The following is a 16,310-nucleotide window of genomic DNA, read 5'->3' on the forward strand; positions in this document are numbered from 1 at the left end:
TATATTTGACCCATCGATATGGACTACAGTATTTTTGGCCTTGGAGCTTAATTTAGGTCGCATTAAAAGTTTATTTTTTAAAGAGTAAACTATCCTATAACTATTAAGAAGTGAAATTATTCATGTTAAACAAGGTTAAACATGAATAATTTATTTAAAAACATAATACTTCCAATATTCTTCAAATATAAACTATGCAGAACAATAGACTACGTAAGAAGAGAGTGGATCCATGTCTGCAATGAAGTAAAGATAAAACTGCACGTAATGAAAAGACTAACGATGGAAAAAGCACGAAAGCCCAAAGGTTATACAAACTCATAGTGGCAAGCTCGACATGAGTAGAGTAAGACAAGTGGGCGTAAAAAGAGATCACCATTGAAATAAGAATAAGGCCGAATACCAAAACTCACAGCTATCACTGGAATTCAAGCTAAAAAATGTTGTGCAAATTTATAGCCCAAGCTTTAATTTTCCTCGGTTTCATTCATACATCTCTATACTAAACCAAGTAATAAAAACTGAAACCGTAATAAATCAAATTTATATCTAAGACATGGCTGAAAGCTTCTGATTCTGTAACTTTAATTTTTCCCGCATTATTAAAACGCTTTTTAGCCAAAAAATACCACGAGTAGACTAAATATTGATCATTTTACCCCGTTCATGGAATCTATCAGATTGAGTTTCAATTGAAGTAAGGCACCCCTGCTGAGTGATACATTGTGTAAGAGACTTCGGAAACCAATCGATACAATACACGGCGAACAAAGGTGCTTATCTATCAAGCGCTACAACAGGGTGCAGAGCAAGAGGTACGGGACTCGTGGGCCTCTTAAAACCACTTTCAAAGACCCCTATTGACGCTAAGAAAAAACATTAAGTCTCATTCCAACCGCTCGAAATATTGACACATCATGAAAAAATGATATTTTTTCCTGAGGGAGATAAGGGTATTCTTCTGCAACGAGTGCCGACCCTAATTAGGACGAAAGGAGCTGCCTAAGGAACATGCAAGGATACACGATGGTTCTCTCGAGTGACCTTCGATTTGCACAGTGAAGGACAGTGACGGGGAGATTCCGTGCTCGATATAGACCCCATTTGAGAGATCCCATACCCTTAGGCACTGTATCCTCGTCAGGGCCCTTATCCCTTTATTAATTGGAGCAACGAAGCAGAAACTCACGTGCCGTGGGGACGAGGATTCAGCCGACCAAGTGAGGGTAGATAATCGAACGCTCTCACGATAACCGACTGAGGCAAATCGATTTGCAAGCGATCGAGCTATCGGTGACCAGTGAAAGCCTAAAACCTGGATTACACGACCAAGAGGACTGATATGGCAGTTATTTCAAAACGATATCTCGCCACTTTTATCAAAACAGAAGTGACCCACCAATTCCAACACGTTTCCATGATGACAGAGGCAGAAAAAAAAGAAGTGAAGGTTGGGAAGTAGAAATTATTTCATGCCCTCTTATTTATGAGAATATCAAATAAAAGGTTAGATTACCATTGATGCCTCACTAGGAAATGAACAAGCATATGCTCTGCTAAGATAAAAAAAAGCGAGAACCAGGTCGCGATCAAAGTTTTGTGTATTTGTGGATTAGGCTTAGTAAAATGAGACATTGCAATATTTCCACTGACAATGAGTTTTATTATGACACTACGTGTTTCGTCGTTACAAACAACAGAAACGCGTAGTGTAATTATAAAGCTCAGTAGAAATGTTGCAGTGACTAATTTTACTAATATTAAGAACTTCCACCATATCGTGCCCAACATCATATAAGATATATGTGGATTAGGCATTAATTTAATCCTGATGCGTTTCAGTAGATAAGATAAAACCCACACCCTCAGTATTCGTCAGCTGTTCCCATAGATGGTAGCAGATAACCATTGGTACTAGCGAATGATGGGGATAGACGCGTCACCACTTCCTTCGATAAGAAGCCGGGGAAAAGGAACGATATACTACTACAGTAAGTGAGAGGTCCTTTGAAGTAAAATCTTACTTACGATTCCCTTATTGGGTAGGGTCATAAAATTCTAGCTTAACGCCGGTCACCAAAAAGCCTCCGACGAGAGAGGAAGGGAAAGGTGAGGAATAGAGAGTGAGGCATCCTTTAAAAGTCAGGAAATGAAGGGAGCGCAAACATCGCAGCACAAAGAGAAGAGCGAAATTAACGGAGGGTTTTCAGTTTACTCGGTGAGAAGGACAGCGGCCCAGCGACCGCGAAACAGAGCCAAGGACACGGCGCACCTCTCTCTTTTTCCTCTTTATTTCGATCGTGTGCCACACGCAAAAGGCGAATGCTGTCCTCAATTTGAGGCGACTCTTTTAAGTTTTTGTTTAATTTTTTAAAATGTTTCAAACTTCGTACCAGCATCAGTTAATTTTTGCGACAGGCCACGATGAAGGTTTAAGCATTGCAATGCACCAGAACATGGTGCGCAAATCCTTTCATTTAGATAATTATAAATAAACAGATCCTCTAGATAGTGAGATGTGGCACATTATGAATCTATATCAATGCTACAAAATGAATACTCTTGGCGAGTGCAGGCATAAAAATATTTAATTTTAATATTGTTTTTTCCAAAATAAAAAAAAATATATTAGAAAAGATTTATTTTTTGAAAAAATAATCATTTTATAATGCTTCATTCATTCACACGACGCCTTAAGCGCAAACATAGAAATAAATTTACGGGTAAGGAATGAAAGGGATAGGAACATAAAATAGAAAAAAGACGAGGGCAACGGTGCTGTGGTAGATGGAAAAAGTCGGAAATCTGAAGGTAAAAATGCGGACTGACTGGGACTATTAGAGTTTATTTTATAGCATATATATGCTATTTAACTCCAATAGTAAAATTACATGAGGGAGTAGTCAGGGCTTATTTTTATTATAGATATTATTTTAGTATATAGTGTGAGATTCACGATGATTTCAGCGGACTCTGTGCTGGCACTGTCGCGTGGACTTGTTTTAGGTGGCGATGACGATCACATCTATACACACCAGTATCATGGCGTATCATATCACAAAGATGACAGGCATAAGGCTATTGATTATTGCCCCTACTTTTACTTCTCCAGTCAAGTAAACAATAGTTCTTCAATTTTTAAATGCAATAATTTTTATACATGCTTCCATATTTTATTATTTTTGGCTAGAATTTCGTTATTACTTATAATTAGCCAGGAATTGGGACAAAAGTATAGAAAAATGACCACCATTAAGAAAAATATCCTGCGTAAAATACTTGTACCCAATAATTAAGGCGACAGATGGAGTGTTAAATGCGATAGGGAAATCTGTTCAATATGAGCCAGATATCATGACAGAAGTAAAAAGCAGATGGCTAAGATGGTCACATCATCAGATAGTTAGGATCAGTGGCGTAACTATGGGGGGGGGATGAGGGGATAGATACCCACCAAAGCCTCAGAGAAATAAAAATACTATTTCAAACTATTGTCTAGTTTTGATTCATAATAACTACCTCTGTTTAAAGTTAAAATTTTAGCTCAAAAATGATGTAAAATGCATTTCCAGGCATGTCACATTTCAAAACTTTCACCAGATTTTGCCTGAGGGGAAAAGGTCGCCATCCCATCCCCTTCCCCTAATCATATTCCTAGTTACGCCACAGGATAGGATTAAGTACTCTACACCATAAATGGAAAAGTAACCCGAATGGTTGACAACCACGAGCTAGACCTAACATGAGCTGCGATGGGGAGATCAGGTGAAAAGTAGCGGGGCCAAATAATACAAGAACATGCGAAAGACAGGAAGGAGGTGGTGAGATAAAATACCACTTTAGGCACACATGAACATGACAGCAAGTAACCATTGTGAGGTGGTAACCATTAATTACGTTAGGTGTTTTGGGGGGAGGTGGCCAGGCCGATTCTCACCAAATCTCACGTGGGGGAGAGGGGAGGTCCTGGAAAGTATTATGTAATTTTTATCCAAAGGAAACAGTGTAAAATGTGATTCTAGACTAGGATGTTACAAATCTTAAATACTAATCTTAACTAATCCTAAAAAAATAATTGAACATATTATTATTAAATAAATCCAAATCAATGAAGCATTTATTAACGTATTTACTCTGAAAATACTCATTTTGAACTATCTCACGTAAGATTAGAGGGAGAGGGGAGGGGTTCGAGCCAAAACTTAAGATTTCTCACTAAGGGGTGAGGAGGGGTCCAAATATCGCCAAAATCACTTCACCTAATTAATGGACGGGCACGGACGTAACTAGGCCTATTCCCCAATGTATTGTTGCACAGTATTTAGCCGGAGCAATAGAAAAAAATATAGTCTCTCTCAGTCCGCGAACAATATAGGAACACCCGAAAGACAGGAGTCAATTCGGTGGTTACATAAATTACCACCTTAGGCACACACGATCATTGGAGTAAAATTTATAACCAGGCAGTGGCGTAGCCAGGATTTTGAAATGGGGGGAGGGTTTACCGTAGATTTCGGGGCCCTTCCAGGGTGTATGGAAAAGATCCCAGGGAAAATGGGGGTCATGTCCCGGAAAACTTTGGGATTTTTGATGCTGAAAACGTGATTTTCAGGGCTGAAAAACAGTACGATTATTTAGTAAAAGTTATTTATCCATTTAAAAGTTAAAGCCATCTTACGCCTCTTGTAGGCGTTTTTAGCGCCTCTTTTAAAGGCTCAAGGTGGGAGGATGTAACCCGAAACACCCTTCCCGTGGTTAAGCCACTACCACCAGGCATATAAGGTAAGTCCGGTAGAGATGCCCCACCTAAGGAAATGTCTTCATATCTATGACTGAGGTAATAGTAAGAATGTAGGACTTCACGATATAATGCAACATTTATTGATTATTAACAATATACCAACAAATTTTGATTAAAAAATATTAACCCCAAAATATTTAAACTTTTCCACAAATATGCATTTGGCCATCTCTCCTAACTGTCCGGGTGAGACGCCCCACCTCCTCGGGAGAGATGCCCCACGTAGCTCAAGCTGAATGAAATCTGAATTAAACCTGTTTTATAATAACACATTCAAATTAATGTAAACTTATGGTATTAATATAACATTTAGGCACATTTTGAATCAACGTTTGTAAAAGTATTGTTCAGAATTGCATGATTCCAGTGAAAATATTCTTTAAATATTGAACTGAAACTCGTATATGTACTAATGAATGACAACAATAGAAATAATATTTTACAGGAGCTTCTTACCTAAGTTACAATTGTTTAAACATTGCTCGTCTTTTTTTCCTCGATCAGTTTGCTTCCACGTTTATTTGCAGAGATTTCCGTAACTTGTGCATGATTCGTGCGGCCAATGATCGCAATGGAAAATTTGATCAAGTCTACTGTTAATTTTGTGGTAAAATAGTTATCCTTACATTCCAAAAATCTTTTCTGGTCATCATCAATGATCAGTTTTTCCTTATTCTTTTCCAAATTTACTATTTTTGAAACGTTTTATTTTTTACTCTTCGCACTTATCTTTCCTTATTTTACGTGTTCGCCGAACGTCAGTACTTTCGGTGTATGTTTCAATTTTCTCGAATTTATTTCGAAGGTGGGAATGGTGATATTTGATTCAACGATTTTGTAGGTGTCATTTTTGAATTCTGATGATCTTTTGACGGCTTAAAAATTTGCTTAAAGTCTTCTCTGGATGTCCCAGGCATTGAACTAGGGTCATGTACTCCGGACAGTTTCTCAGAGGTTGGGTTTCTATCGCTATCATTTCATAACTTATGTTGAAGAAGTGTTAAGTTATTGTTGATGGGTCCATAGGAAATATGCCTATCTCCCTTAAACCAGAACTTGGTGGGAGTCCATTCAGAGTCTGAAAATTCCTTTTCCGGCCTTCGAAAATCAATGCCGGAGGAAGAACTTGGTCTTCAGCGTGCAGCACGCAATCACGGTGTTGTTTTTTCCTCTCGCCGTAGATGTCAGAATCTGAACATCTTTAGCACCTTTTGTGGATAAAATCTTCCCTAGGACGTTATTTAGCCGACAACCACACTCGTCCATGTTGTAGACTTTGACCGGCCTGGTAAAGAAATCATTCTCCTGAAATAATTCTGAGAGTATTTTAGAAAAGTGACTTACGCTTTCTCTATTTATACCTTCACCTCTACCAGCTGACAACCCTTAAGACTGCCTAGCACTAATTTTTTCTTAAAAATGAATTAAGCCAGTCATAAACCGACATCTTCAGTTCTGCATTGAAGGACAAGCTTTTCAGCAAACTGATAGGCTATTGATATACTAGTCTCTCAATCAGGTGCAGTCCCAGATTTTTTCAGGCGTTGATTATAACTGACAAGTCGCTTTTCCTGCTCCATGCCAAATGGACCTAAAGAAATTTTTGCTTGCATTACCCTATTCCTGTATCGGCGAAGAGTCCGAGAGGGGACTAGAAGTACCTCGCAGCCTCACTTATTCCGCTATCACCTACTTTCAGCCTCGTGAGAGGTTCTTTAAATTGCTCTTCGGCATGATCAAAAGTAAAATAAAAAAAAAAACAATCGATTGAATCACTCAAGTGAATAGTGAGCGATGATCAACATCACCTAAAAGAACGACTAAATCAATCACTAATGGAGATGGGATTTAAATATTACGCTGGTAAGAAAGAGGCAGTGCTGAGAAGAGAGATGTGTCTGCTGCAACAAGTGATTACCTTTAGAAGATGATGATGAATCTGTTGCGAATGGTTCTATCATTATTTATTTTGTAGTCAAGGAGGCCTTGCTAATTTGTTTATGCTTTAGGCAATAAGTCATGGGCTAAGATTGTGAGGAGCATGGCATAAAAAGCTCTAATAAACTGATTCGATAATCGTAGAGATCGTCTCCATACCCATCTCCACAAATCAGACTGTATCAAAGCAATAAAAAAATGAGGAGGCACTTTTAACTTTAGCACTCTTCCATTGACGTACTTAGGTACTAATATTACTTCTATCCAGTGGCGGATCCAGGATAAGGACAAGGGGGGGCTAAGTGGGGCTAAAAATTCCAGCAGTAGTGGGGTTCGGAAAAATTACCATTCTATCTAGTGTAAATTGGATACCCAAGGAGGGGGCGTACCCCCCCTTGGGTATCCAATTTTTCCTCCCCCCCCCATAGATCCCCCCAATAGATCAGCCACTGCTTCTATCGTATTGGTTATAATTAATTGAAAACAATAAAGGTAGGGCATCTATACCTTAAGTTAGCACTGGGGCATCTATCCCGAGGAGAGGTGGGGCATCTCTCCTTTCAGTACGGGAGAGTTGCCCTTACAGCCAGTGGGCCAACACATGGTCTAAGATGACTTTTCACTGCTTTTGGGCATTTGATAAACATGCTGCTACAAGTTTTCACCCGTTAATTCAAAGTATTCAAACATTTTAACTGATGCCGACCAGAACCATTATGCTCTACCTTATAACAGAGCGGAAAATTCGGAGTACTCACTTGAAATGATGTTCTAAAGTAGCGTAAAAAAAACGAATCACCGCGAAACTTTTGAGGCTTGATATTAGTTGTCAAACTAATTGACGGACACCACCAGCAGAGCAATCTGATGGTTTATTTTAAAACTACCACGATTGGGGCATCTCTCCCGGTGGGGCATCTCACCCGGACTTACCTTAGTAATAATACAATTGTTTGTATTATTACTATATGCTCGGTTACAGTGGCGTAGCCACGGGCGGGTTGTTCCGGGATACATCGATAGTAATAATACAACAGTTGTATTATTACTAACGATGAATTTCTACAGAGTGAACTCGTCGAAAATCAATCTGAACCAGGCATATGTCCGTACGCATTGTATCACAGTATACAGCCGGAGGAGCAGGAAAAAATATGGCCTCTCAGAATCCGAACATTGCCACTAAAGCCGGCTTCAGCTTTCAAATTTTGGAGTGAAAATCCTTTTGAAGTGAGAGATAGCAGGAGGGGAAAAGGATTCGCACCACGCTGGGATTTCCCTTTCAACGTGCCGAGACGCGAGTCCTCGAACGCAAAAGCGGAGGAAGGAGGGAATGTTTCCAACGAGTTCAAGTTCACGGTGAGACGGACGTCACGGTTACCCACAAGGACGGAAGGGCCTCGGAAGGGAGGCGTGACTTTACGACGAGTGGCCTTGAACCCACGAAAAAGTCCGATTTCAAGGCGCAAGGAGGGTAGTCATTCGGCGCGCAAGGAAGAGATTTTTTACTGAAATGATGTGCAAGTACGGCTAAACCATAAATTACTGAGATGACAACGCATGGTGATGCAGGAAAAAAATTAATTGGTGGCCAAGTGTTTTACCCGTAAACGGCACGAAACGGCCTTCTACAACGGGGGTTACGACGTTAAAAATACACAACAATTTACTGGAATGTGTGACAGCCGCTTAGATAGCGTCATGTCATGAGGAGGGACAGAGATGCATACAAATGTAATTTTCGGTCACGAATATACCAATTTGGTGGCCAAAAATACGCCCGGGCCATGTGACTATGCAATTTTTACTGCCGGCACTAACGAGTGAAAAATAATGTGTTGAAAAATAATAGACATTCAGCACGTGAATGCCGTTTTACACTGGGCACGGAATTGCGCAGGTTAGAACTCCAATAATTTATTTCCATGGCGTGGAATTTGGCGATTGCACGAACAAAATAGAGCAGGGGCATGTAAAGGCCGTTTTACACGGGGCACGGAATTGCGCAGGCTAGAACTGCATTAATTTCTTTTCGAGGCATGGAATTGAACGAATGCACGAACGAAATTAGAACTGGAGCTATTTTGCCATCTCACGTGCACGCATTCTCGCATGTGTTTCACCAATTCACCGCTTTACTATTTTGACTGTGCCTTCGTACATAAATCAGATTGTACAATTACATGCCCCGTGTAAAACTCCCTTATAGAAAAGATATTTTAAATTATTTTTTGTTTCAATTTTCCCGTAAAGAGCATATGACGGCCTTTTGCAACGGAGGTTCAACGTTAACAATCCACAACAATTCACTGAAATGGGTGACACCCGCTTAGACATAGAGTCATGAGGAGGGTAACGCACATTGAGAAGACAAATGTATTTGCAACCAAGTACATACCAAATGTGAGGTAAAAAATACGGCCGTAGCTAGTCGCCATGCAATTTTTACTGCACGCACAAATGAGTGAAATATAATATACCCAATTAACAATAATAATTTTTTCAAAAATAGTTCTTTTAATTTATAAATATCCCATTCTGTGGCGGGTGGAAAAAAAAATTCAAATATTTTACGCCTGTATACGTCACGTGTAGAGTTTTCTTGGTAACCTTAATATAAATTCAAATTTTATTTCCTATACCTTACCAGCTAGAGGAATTTTGTTACACCAGGTAACATAAAAAAGTATTTTCTTCAGCACAAATAAGAGAGACAGAAGCGGATTCGATACAACTCCTATCTTCATTCTACCATTTTCGGGGAGCGTGATCGTAATCCGGAAACTAAAAAATGCGAGGGGTAACTAGAAACATTCTTGCAAAGGAGACTTCATAACCGTACAAAATCAAGCGTATACTGTCTTCTTTTTCGACCTTCAAGCAACCCTAAAATCCACATTACAAAAGTATTAAACATTCAAAAGTTTTGAAAGCTAATCCAAGAAACATGAAGCTATAATTTTTAAATGGCATTTCATTGATTTCAAATGCTAACATCTATTTATATTTCAACAGAAAATCAAAGATGGGGTGATTGGTAATGAATACCTTGTATAATAGTGTTCGGAAAAGATTAATCATTAGTATTATGTTATGTAGCAGGGAGTTTTGACAATACGAGTAGTAAATAACACAAAAAAATAGTTTCAAATATTTGTTTATCATACCCTTATTCTAAATTTAGAAGATTTTACAAAAGCGAAGCAGAGAAAATATTTATAGCAGCGAAGTTATTCAAGGCCAATCTACAAGGCCATTTAAGAGTTTCCCTTATTATACGTACTGGGCGAGACTATACCGGACCTTTCTCCATTTCTTGAAATTTATGAATTCTGCAATAACAGATAAAGCGTAAATTAAATTATCAATATTTAGAATCTAAATAGATAATTCTCTGAGTCCAAGGATACAGCATTATGAAAGAGAGTCCCAATTGGTCCACTCACTCAAAATTAACCTATCTCAATGCAGCAAAATACCGTGAGGGCAAATAACAGCATGTGGTCATGAATTTGTTTACATTGCTACGGCTCGGTGAATGACAAATGAGGAGATGATTTGCTCATGCGTAATCACTTCAATTGCCCCGCAAACACACTTTTGTTCGACGATTCAAAACCGTTGAAAAAAATGAATGAATGTGAATGATGGCAAGAGGTATAAAAAATTTGGACTTCGCAGATCCAGTTTACCTTGCTGAATGTTTGGTAGACAGTGATTTTTCCATTAGCAAATTAGAGTGATCAGCAATTCAGCAATTGTAGGTAATAGTACGTGGCTATATGGAGTGTTCGGAGATAGCCCATTCAGAGCCCTGTATGAACTCTAGCCTAGCCTCTCTATTGCCTTTACTTTAGTGAACAATAACCAAAAGACTTGTAACTTTCGGTAACAAAAATATACGCATCCATTTTTCCAAACATATAATCATATTATGAAGCAAACTTTTGCCTATCATTACCTCGCGTAGTACGTGCACTATGCAATCTGATGCATCTCCAATCCTCAAATTCCAATCCTATTTACGTCACCGGTAACTACTATGAACTTTATGACTACATAGGGCGAAGTAGCCAAGTTTGAAGCCTTTCCAGTGGTAGCTTCGAACCATATTCCTATGAAACCATTGATGCTTATGGTCATCTCCTTGCTCCGTTTTCAATTTTTTGCGAGTATGTCGCATCTTTGCTTTTCTCTGTTCATAATGAAACTGATTCCGGCAACTCAATTAATTTTCTAGTCCTCCCACGGCACTAAGTTGCTGAATCCCTCGTCGGTTTCTGTGTTAATGAGAAAAAGGTTAACAGCTTTCGCAGATGATAATTTTGTGATGCGGAGTATTACCGGTGTTTTTTTTAGGTGATAAGAGGATGGAATATCTAAAAAATCTACTCTAATCTCAAAGTGGGTGAGACTGAGCAATCGTATGATTGATACTCCGACACAGGTCTAGTTTAATTAAGCTCAAATATTTGTCCCCCTGAAATATTGCGTATTCCTCGCCTCGCCGGAATATCTGTATTGTTTTTGCTTCATTAGTCCTAGCCCAGTTTTTAAATATTATCTTTTGGTAGTTTCCGTCCGGGGGAGTGAATTTCTGAAGGTGTTGAGGCTAGCTTTAAGTTCGTGAAGTATTGGGGTGATACGTAGGTCTCTGCGGATGTCCTTATTTCTTATGAACCAGGGTATAACTACTACTTTGCGGATGAGGATGTTATCCGTTATCTGAACCTTCATTAGGAGGGTCTTTGAAGGCATCAGCCAGACAGGTGATCCGTAGCTGAGGAGTGGTTTTATCATGGATTTGTAAAGAATAAATATGGTTATGAGGGACAATTTGGATCTTCTCTGTAGTAGTGGACCTAGGGCGGACCTTTGCTGTGGAGCTGGTTATGTGGTGGTTCCATAGAAGTTTTTTTTATCTAAAACGACTATGAGAAATTTGATGGTTTCGCGACGTTTTAATTCCTTTTTCCCGTAGAAAATTAATAGATTTCTGATGCCAGCTAAAAAGTAGATTTCCGATGCCAGCTTATGGCCTGCGGCTGAAGGTCATGTGGACGCATTTTTGGGGATTTGGCGGAGAGCTTCCAGGTGTCGGCCCAGTCTTCATACACGTCAAACAGCCGCTGGAGGAATTCTGCTGTTGTTCTGGGGTTTGAACCCTGGGCAATGAAGGTGGTGTCGTCGGCATAAAGGAGGGCTTCAGTGCCGGGAATTCAGGGAAGGTCGTTCCTTGTGAAACACCCAGTATTATAATCCATTCTTGGTTTCACATTTATCTTCTCCACTATTTTGTGGGCTCTATCCGCTTGTTAAAATACGGAAATTAATTTAAACCCAGATACTTTACGGAGAGGTGGACTGCCTAAGAGCATGAATCGGTATTTATCTCTGTTTGAACACGATGCTTGTCGCGTCGACGACTGCAAATGCACGAGGTTAGATTTCTTATTACAATCCGACAGGAAGGAAAAAAACAAGTGTGCTCAGGCACTTCCCGAGAGAGTAAAAGCAAACTCATCCAGTTGAAAATATCACAATGGTTCCCGTCAGAAAAACTGCTATACCGAGATGATCGTGTTAAACCAGGCTGACTGGCTAAAAAAAGCTTCGTCGCCAGGATAATGCATCTGTCATCATATTTTCCCCGGAGTGTGCACATCACGGTACGCCGGTTCCCCACACATTCACGTAATTGCTAACTGTGCGTATAGTTCACGCCTCCATTACCTTTTGAGACATATGGAACATTCCACACTTGATGAGAGCTCATCAGAGCTAATATGTGAACGGTTTTGAACAATAGATGAAAAATGATTTGCAGCTAATAAAGCGTCTCCACAATCGCTATAGCGTTATCTCTTGCGGTCGTAGTATTACTTCTTCGTAGTATTACGACGACGTGAAATTAAACAGTCACGCGCGTAGCTGTCTAACGCACGGCTTATGTAACGCAGTTCATCAACTAACCAAAACTCGTATAAGATGAAGAAATTTCTTATAAATGAAGATGAGCACAACATATGAACGAACACAAGTCAGCAAAATCGCCTCTGGTCCAAATCATCAATTAATTCATAACAGATTGAAGACAACGTAACATTTAAACAAAGTGAGATATTATGCCCCGCGTAAAACGGCTATCATAATGCAAACGCTGTAAAATCGCGTACGACCATTCTATGAATGATTTAAATGGTCTTGGTCACCAACTATTTGAAATGTCAATCGTGATAGAGCTTGAAAAATAAATAGAACCGTACTTTTCCGTTTTTGGACCCGAAGCATAATGCTCGAGCTATTCGTGACGAAAAATCAACTTCATTTTCTCTCTCAAAAATAAGTTGACCTCATGAACTCATCTCGAATGGATCTCTGCTTTTTTTTTGTTACTCCTCATTGTGTCTTGGTCTGTCTTGTGGATGGATCTAGAGTGGTACATAGTTGTTTCGAGTGATTCCCTTCCTAAGTTAAGGTTCCATCTGATCTAGAACATGATTCATACCCCAAATGACGTCACCAACTCATAAAAAGTGGGCGGCACTTTCGTATTTATTTGTTTTATACCTTCGAGGGCTGAAGGCGAAAAATTGTTTTCTTTGTCGTAAAATTCCTATCACTTTCCTCTACCGTATTCTTTAAACAAACTACAATTTCGGGTATGATCGAAGCATTTACACTCCCGTGGGAATGGAACCGGGGACTTCATGGTTAACAAGAAGGTATATAACCCCAGCAATACCGGCGATATTCATTTATTTTTACCTTCCCCGTAAACTTAACAAAGGGGATCGCATCATTAACAAGGCAAAACACAACACATCCATGCTCTGGATAGGGACCACATTCCCAGGCGGGATTCGAACACACGACCTACGGTTGGGCAGCCGGGAACTTCACACCACCGCCACCGAGGCTGGCAAAGGATCGTGACGTAACGCAACGGTAATACTGAGAGGGAGAAAGTGAGAAGAAAAAGAATCACTCACCGAGGCTGTATCTCCAGAAGTCCTTGAGTGGAATGTTTCCGTTCCGCCCCCCCAGCAGGTACACGTGGCCCCCCACAAGGGTGGCGCTGTGCTTGGAGCGGGAGGCCGGCGCGGCCGCGCTCGGAGACCCATTCTGCGAAGACGAGCCCCCATTCTCCGAGGGCGCGGGCGTCGGGTTAGCCGGGCACACTGCGCTCCACATCTTAATAACACGCTATCCCTCACGCTCACGTTTAATTCGAATGCTATTACATCCACCAACAAATCGAGACGACTTTGGAACCGTCTCTTGGGTAGAATCACACGAAAATAGCTCGCAAACTTCACGAGGGTACACAGAGTGTCTCCGAGAATTAGCACTCAAAAATATTTCGCCGAAATGAACATAAACCACTCGGCTAAAGGATGTTTGAGACCTTCCACAGAGTTATGTTACCTTATAAATCACAAAGAAATGTCCTTATCAATTGACTATATTAACCCGCTTAATAGCTCCAAGCGTTCTTGATTAGAATCCAATACGAGCTAGAAAAATTATGCATTATTCCTAGTGGTTCGCAGTTGAAGACTACAGTCCTTTCATTCATACAATAACAACAACAACGACGCAAAAAAGACACGACAAAACCGTCAAGCAATCTCAACACACGCATGGAAAACCATCACGTTAAAAAGGCTAGCCACTAAATAAACTATTTACCTATTAATTTTTTCCCTTAAGTTTCGGGAAAGACGTCGTGCGATTAAAAAAAACAACTCAAGCGAACTCGTCCTTCATCATTCTCTTTTCTCTTTTTTATTGCCAGCTTCTTAAAACTCGTGACGTCTGACGTCGGAGAAGTCTCACTCAAAAGACTTTCTCGCAATTATTGCTAAGGTTTCCTCGTTCTTCGCCTCTTCCGCCACCACCGCCTCCTTGTCCTTGATCCGGTGAAAATTTTGTGAGATCTTCCTCCCCACCGAGCACGCGACAGTTCATTTTCACTGGAATGCCGGGACGCGTGCAATTGTACGCGGGGAAGGAGGAAGACCACGTGCGCGGTCGAAGACGACAGCTGGTCGATTTACAGACAGTCCACAGGTGGTGCACGAAAGATATCCTCGGGCCAGGAATAATTGAGGAGAAAAACACGCAAGGGATCTCATTCCCTCTCCAAACTTGGGCGTAGTTAGTAAGCTGCCGGCCCACAACTGTATGTTTGTTCACTCCATCATTGAAGGGTCAAAACAGCTGACGAGCCAAAACCACGGGCGGCCCTCAAACTGTCCTCGCGTGCAAACCCTGAGACATTGCCGGGAAAGTTTCTCTTCGACCCGGCGTTCATTCACCCAGGGCTAGCCACTTAAATATTCCGATTGGGAAGGGCTCCGGAACGATCAACTCACTCGGAGCTAGACCGCGTGACGAGCATATAAACAAGGCAAGCGCTCCACCTCAGTTCCTCCCGAAGAAGTGACGGGGGAAAAGAAGACTGTTCACAACCCAGCTCCGAACACGAGACCTTGAGTATCACATTGAAAACAGAACTGTTTCGACAACTTTTATCCGATCACTTGACGGAGAGCAAATAAACTCGCACACGAAAACAATCCACGATTTGCTCGCCTGAGTGCGAGCATAACCTCAATGATGTGCAACCAACAAGTCGTCATAGCGACGGGTAAACATTGCGTTCCATCGCAATGTGCAGCCCGAAGACCTCAATGTAAACATGGATAGTGAAAGAGCCGCTCCGTATCTCCGGTCGCTCTGACCTCTGTCTCTGATAGCTCCTCACACGCAACACAGAGCAGTGTGCTCTTCCGTCAGCGCCGGCGCGCGGGACGGAGGGGCGGTAGGAGGGACGGTGGCGCAGTGTTGCCAAATGTTGTTCCCCTCCTGCGTGGCCCCCTCCTGCCGGCTTGTGGCGGGCCGACTTTACGGGAATTGCGTCGACGGCGGCGGCGGCTCTCTGCTGGGGAAGAAAGGGAAGACGGATTAAATTGGAGCAGGCAGCGGGAGCTCAGACGACGCCTGGGTACAAGCATTCAGGGAAAGGGGGGCGTGGTCAGCTAAAGGCAGCGGTTGGTAAATTTATATCAACACACAGTTACCCGGCAAGCCTACTCTTATGGACGGGTGGCGAGTGATGTAACTGTTGAAAAATATCTGTAAACCTGAGATGGGGTTGGTACATGTATATATAAAATCTATGTTAGGGTACGCTGCATTTTAATTTTTGCACACTATGTGCCTTTTTTTTTGCGAAAATTCGATAACAAAAGTTGGGTGGCAAAATACATATAACACACGCACAAGTTTTCCATCACAAACCTGTGGCGTAACTGTGAGGGGGATGCGGTGGATGGAGACCCCCCCAGAAACCTTTTTCAACTCTCTCCTCGCTTACCTATTAATATATTACGATAGTCCGGCATAATTTTAAAGGAAAAAATTAGAATACTTGCATGTTTCAGTAACTATTTTTTGTCATATTAAATGCAAATACGTTTTTCTTAAATACATTTACGTCATAGATATATTTTTCGAGTATCATTAGCCGGTATGGTGTACTTTGTGTATCCTAAGTTTTTATAAA

At 40.9% G+C, this 16,310-nt stretch overlaps 1 protein-coding gene across 1 annotated transcript in view; it reads right to left on the bottom strand.

Moving 5' to 3' along the window:
• LOC124159707 overlaps positions 1 to 15,678 on the bottom strand; it is a 316,029-nt gene extending 300,351 nt beyond the window's left edge. Inside the window, exon 1 of the mRNA XM_046535618.1 lies at positions 13,732 to 15,678. Coding sequence (XP_046391574.1) covers positions 13,732 to 13,933 — 202 coding nt within the window. The 5' untranslated portion in view covers positions 13,934 to 15,678. The remainder of the gene's footprint in view (positions 1 to 13,731) is intronic.
• Between the last annotated feature and the right edge of the window lie 632 nt (positions 15,679 to 16,310).

This window comes from Ischnura elegans, chromosome 5 (assembly GCF_921293095.1).
Source record: "Ischnura elegans chromosome 5, ioIscEleg1.1, whole genome shotgun sequence".
In the NCBI taxonomy this organism is placed as follows: domain Eukaryota; kingdom Metazoa; phylum Arthropoda; class Insecta; order Odonata; family Coenagrionidae; genus Ischnura; species Ischnura elegans.